General features: G+C 55.4%; 1 protein-coding gene across 2 annotated transcripts; it reads left to right on the top strand.

Moving 5' to 3' along the window:
• Window positions 1-348: 348 nt before the first annotated feature.
• Window positions 349-5,310, top strand: PCDH8 (protocadherin 8). 2 transcript variants are annotated; one of them, XM_067562774.1, is made up of 3 exons: window positions 349-3,230; window positions 3,612-3,817; window positions 4,325-5,310. In XM_067562774.1, the coding sequence occupies exons 1-3, from the start codon at window positions 1,015-1,017 to the stop codon at window positions 4,696-4,698; spliced, it is 2,796 nt and encodes a 931-aa protein (XP_067418875.1). In that variant the 5' UTR covers window positions 349-1,014; the 3' UTR covers window positions 4,699-5,310. The 2 variants fall into 2 exon arrangements, with proteins under 2 accessions (XP_067418875.1, XP_067418874.1); XM_067562773.1 differs by having other exon boundaries at window positions 349-3,471; window positions 3,610-3,817.
• Window positions 5,311-5,653: the final 343 nt, after the last annotated feature.

The raw sequence follows: 5,653 nt of genomic DNA, 5'->3' as shown, positions 1-5,653 counted from the left end.
TACAGCTAACGAGGGCTTCACAAGCCTTTGATACAGTCTGATCTTTGAAACCTTTCCAAATCTCCTCAAGCTTATGCTAAATCCTATTTGGAACTTTTTTTTTGCCTGCTAGTGCCCAGGGCTTAAGAAAGGCACTTGGGGCAGTGACACGCATACTAAAGCATCCTAGGACTATCTCCCGAAAGGCACATTACAGCTCTGATCACAGGATCTCACGCGAGTAAAACACGGTTCTGTGCCCACATGTGAACGAAATCAATTCGCAGTTAATCCTTCCCAGTCTCGTTTCGGGGCTTGCTCTTCTGATCCATGCAGAAATCAACGGAAAGAAAGTCACCCCCTATTATACATGCGCTGCGCACAGCACTTTATTAATCTATCATCGCACATACAGGCGCGCGCACTCCGGGCAAGCTATTTCTCTGCGTTTTTAAGCGACTAGCTCCGAAGAGCAGATAGTTGCACACGAGGCACCTGTTCAACAGCAGGGTGCTGTAGTGGTACAATTAACAAAACACTCCGCGCATTTTACTCCGCGCTCCCTGTGCCAACTCATTTGCAGCTTGGCTTTAAAAAAAAAAAGAGTTAAAGAAAACAAAGAAGAGATTCCCTAATTTTCCTTTCTTGTTTTCCTCTCTAAGCCTTTTCCACATTAAAGGGATTTTCTGGGAGGCATTCAGGAGACCGGTGTGAAAAGAGCGCCTGCCATTGGCTGATCGGCTCGGCAAAATTTGCATATCCGCGTCTATTAAAGGCCCTCAGGAGGCGCCCTCCGCTTTAGAAGCAGGATAAACGGAGCCAGGCGCCCCGGTTTCGCGGACACCTCTCGGGTTAGGGCAACTTGGAAGCAATCGGCACAGTCGCCTTGCATCGCAGAGCGGAGCATGCATGATCTGCATCTGGGGGCAGGAGAGTCATCCTCCCCTCTCCTGCTTTAGGGGCAGACTCACTCCTTAACGGCTGGAAAGCCGCTTCTCCTCGGCCCTTCTAGGTCCGCAATTCAGTGCAGGTGACATGGGTCTTGCTGGGGAAGGGCGCAGGCTCTCCTGTCCGCCGCGCCTCTTCTACCTCTGCTGGCTGCTCTCGGTCACCCTCTGCAAGACGGTGAGATACCGCACTTACGAGGAGGACGCGCCGGGCACGGTCATCGGCACGTTGGCAGAAGAGATGCACATGAAAGCGCCCGGCGAGATAAGTTTCCGCCTGATGAAGCAGTTCAGCAACAGCTCGCTGGTGCGGCTGCGGGAGGCGGACGGGCAGCTGAGCATCGGCGAGGAAGGGCTGGACCGCGAGCGGCTGTGCGGCCCGTCCCCGCAGTGCATCCTGGCTTTCGACGTGGTGAGCTTCTGGCAGGAGCAGTACCGGCTGGTGCACGTGGAGCTGGAGGTGCGGGACATCAACGACCACGCGCCGCGCTTCCCCCGGCCGCTCATCCCGCTCGAGGTGTCCGAGAGCGCCGCGCCCGGCACCCGCCTGCCGCTGGAGATCGCCGCGGACCCGGACGCGGGCTCCAACTCCATCCAGAGCTTCCAGATCTCGCCCAACGGCCACTTCGGCATCGAGGCGCAGACGCGGGCGGACGGCGTGAAATGCGCCGACCTGGTGCTGCTGCGGGAGCTGGACCGCGAGAGCCAGGCCGCCTACAGCCTGGAGCTGGTGGCCAAGGACGGCGGCAGCCCGGCCCGCGCGGGCACGGCCACGGTGAGCGTCCGGGTGCTGGACGCCAACGATAACAGCCCGGCCTTCCCGCAGGGCTCGCTGACGGTGGAGCTGGGCGAGGACGCGCCGCGGGGCTCGCTGCTGCTGGACCTGGACGCGGCCGACCCGGACGAGGGGCCCAACGGGGAGATCGTCTACGGCTTCGGCAGCCAGGTGCCGGCCGAGGCGCGGCGGCTCTTCCGCCTGGACCCGCTCTCGGGCCGCCTGACGCTGGAGGGGCCGGTGGACTACGAGCGGGCGCGGACCTACGAGCTGGACGTGCAGGCGCAGGACCGGGGCGCCAGCCCCTTGGCGGCCACGTGCAAAGTCATCGTGCGCCTGGCGGACGTGAACGACAACGCGCCGGGCATCAGCATCAGCCCGCTGAGCGGCGCGCCCGCCGGCGCCGGGGTGGCCTACGTCAGCGAGGCGGCGGCGCGCGACAGCTTCGTGGCGCTGGTCAGCACCTCGGACAGGGACTCGGGGCCCAACGGGCAGGTGCGCTGCGCCCTGCGCGGGCACGAGCACTTCGCGCTGCAGCGCGCCTACGCCGACAGCTACGTGGTGGTGACCGCCGCGCCGCTGGACCGCGAGCGCGTGCCCGAGTACAACCTCACCCTGCTGGCCGAGGACCTGGGCGCGCCGCCGCTGCAGACCGTCCGGCAGCTGACGGTGCGGCTGAGCGACGAGAACGACAACGCGCCGCTCTTCGCGCGGCCCGCCTACGAGGTGGCGCTGCTGGAGAACAACCCGCCCGGCGCCTACCTGGCCACGCTGCTGGCCCGGGACCCCGACCTGGGCCCCAACGGCAAGGTGCTCTACCGCCTGCTGGACGAGGCGCCGCTGCTGGGCGCCCCCGTCTCCACCTACGTCTCGGTGGATCCCGCCACCGGCGCCGTCTACGCCCTCCGGACCTTCAACTACGAGATCCTCAAGCAGCTGGAGCTGCGGATCCAGGCCAGCGACGGCGGGTCCCCTCCGCTCTCCAGCACCACCCTGCTCAAGGTGCGGGTGCTGGACCAGAACGACAACGCCCCGCTCATCACCCACCCGGTGCTCGCCAACGGGTCCGCCGAGCTCGGGGTCTCCAGCCGGGCGCCCCCCGGCTCCCTGGTGGCCCAGATCAAAGCCAGAGACGCCGACGACGGGGCCAATGCGGAGCTCGCCTTCTCCTTGGCCCAGGAGCCACCGCCGCAGCAGCAGCCGGAGCTCTTCGCCATCAACAAGAAGACAGGCGAGATCGTGCTGCGGGGGGACCTGTCTGAAGAGCTGGGACAGGTGTTCAAGGTCATCCTCATCGTGGCCGACAATGGCAGGCCCCCCCTTGCCACCACAGCCACGGTCAACTTCCTGGTGACTGCCACGGCACCCTCCAGCAGCCAAGAGGTGGCCAAGGCCAGCTCCTGGGAGGGGAAGGCTTTGGAGTGGGACATTCCCCTGATCGTCATCATCGTGCTGGCGGGGAGCTGCACCCTGCTGCTGGTGGCCATCATCACCATTGCAACCACCTGCAACAAGCGCAAGAAGGAGACCGAGCTGAAGAACAACGAGCCCCTGACGGAGCAGACCGACATCTCCAACCTAGAGAAGGGGAGGCAGGAGGACAGCAGCCCCAGAGGGAATGTGTTTGAAGCACGATCCTTTCCCAGCAAAGCTTCTTTTACCAGCCCAGCCCCTTCTCCACCTGCAGAAGAGGTCTCCTCTTCTGAGACCAGCACTGCGAATGCCTGTCTCTACGAGGCTCAGAAACGCCTTAGGGCAACAAATGTGGAGGTAAGATCCCACTGTACTTGTTTTGTGCTTTAGCTTGGGGGACTGGATGGGGCGGTTTGAATGAGGGGGGTCTTGATCAGGTTGCCATGTTGACATATGCTTCTTATTTCTCCCACTCTCCCTTCTGATCCACTCCAGCTCTATGCCTCTGCTCCTAGTTATAGCAAAGAATCCACCCCCCCAGTGGCCATCTGGAAGGGTCATTCTTTCAACACCATATCAGCCCGAGAAGCGGAAAAGTTCAGTGGCAAAGACAGTGGCAAAGGTGACAGCGACTTTAACGACAGCGACTCTGACATCAGTGGGGATGCCCTGAAGAAGGATCTCATCACTCACATGCAGAATGGTAAGGGTTGGGTCCATTGCACAGCACAGACGGACTGCAGTGAAATTAAAAACTGTCCCAGGAATAAAAGGATCAATCTACCTACCTACCTACCTACCTAATCACATACTGAGCTGACTGTACCTGTTTTATACTAATCACACCTTTTACATCTTTCCAAGGCAGCGTTCACTGCAGGAATACCTCCCAGCGTTTTCACAACTTAAGTGTTCACATGCATGTCAAGCACATAGTGCAAATTAGAAGCAGCCAGCCTATTATAATATTCATTATCAAAAAGCTCTTCCTGCTGACATACCTTGTGCGCTAGGGCTTGCTAGCTAAATGGAATAATGATAGCTTGCAGAGTGTGTTTTGCAGCAGTGTCCAGGAGTATTGTTCCCCCCCCCTCTCCCACCCCAGAGTCCTAAGCTTTGGATGATCACGGTGATAACTCTCTGATAAGCTCAGAATTATGTGGCTGTTTTTGCAGTGATGACAGGTCTAAGATTTTGTTTTTATTTTTAGGATTATGGGCTTGTACTGCTGAATGTAAAATCCTGGGCCATTCGGACCGCTGCTGGAGCCCATCCTGTGGCCGATCCAACCCTCACTCGTCTCCTCATCCCTCAGCTCAGCTGTCCACCTTCTGCAAAAGCACCTCCTTGCCCAGGGACCCCCTTCGCAGAGACAACTACTACCAGGCCCAGCTGCCCAAGACAGTGGGGCTGCAGAGTGTCTACGAGAAAGTGTTACATAGAGACTTTGACAGGACAATCACATTGCTGTCCCCTCCTCGCCCTGGGAGGCTTCCAGACCTTCAGGAGATCGGGGTGCCCCTATACCAAGCCCCCTCAACTAGATACCTGGGCCCCCAGACTGACACCAGTGAGAAGATTTAATGCAGCACACTCCCCATCCAAGCACACACATACACGTACACTACTAGGTCACTCTCAAGAGCCCTTAAATTATTGGCCAGATTCAGTGTTGTACATATAAATATGCAAGATGTGCCTTAAAAATGAAGTTGTTGGAAAGATTTCCAATCACGTTGGTACTGTTTGGTATTTGCAAACAAAAAAACTGGTTGTAGTTAATGTAATTTTTATGAAATGTGCAGTATTTAATTTATCCCCTACCCTGTTCTTTTGCTTTTAGTTCACCTATGGCCTGCTATTTTTGTAGTGTTTTTAACCTGTATATCGTGTAATGTAATGTTTGTATATAATGAAAATTTGTTATATTTTTATATAATAAAAGCTTAAAAAATTGAAATTATTGCCAAAGGAATTGTCTGAAAGACATAAAAAAAAATCCTGAATACTTTAGAATCAAGTAAGGGAAATTCCTTCTTAGCAGTGTAATTATGACCTAAGCAACCCAGTGTATTGAGAAGTTTGCCTTGCCAAGTGTGACTTGTATTTCTTCGGTCTGTGGTCGATTTCAAGTTAAATGTTATTTAATTACATTGGTTTCTGTAATCCATGTCACCAATAAACACACTAATAAAGGTTTTGTGATGTGTTTGAGGGGTCTGCTTGTGGATTTCATCCTTCAAAGATTACAACCCCCTACAGGTTAACAAAATCCATTTGCATAAAGAATTATACCTTAATGAGAATAATTGTTAAACTTCTAGGGTTATCTTTTATTTTTGTCGAGTGGCACCTTACTCCACATGTAGCCCTATTGATTTCAATAGCGACATTGATGGATGAAGATGCTATTCAACATGATCAAGAATGGTAGAATCTGGTGGTAACTTAGTATTTGTGGTCTTTGTGCCATCTCAGAGGACTACAGCCAGAACCTTAACTGGTAGAAATCAGTGTAGTTCCATTGAAACCAGAGAAG

This window comes from Emydura macquarii, unplaced genomic scaffold (genome assembly GCF_026122565.2).
Source record: "Emydura macquarii macquarii isolate MOO-44397 ecotype Brisbane River unplaced genomic scaffold, CSIRO-AGI_Emac_v2 contig_2473, whole genome shotgun sequence".
Classification (NCBI taxonomy): Eukaryota; Metazoa; Chordata; order Testudines; family Chelidae; genus Emydura; species Emydura macquarii.
Note: the sequence above shows the minus strand (reverse complement) of the source record. Positions and strands in the feature narration are given on the sequence as shown.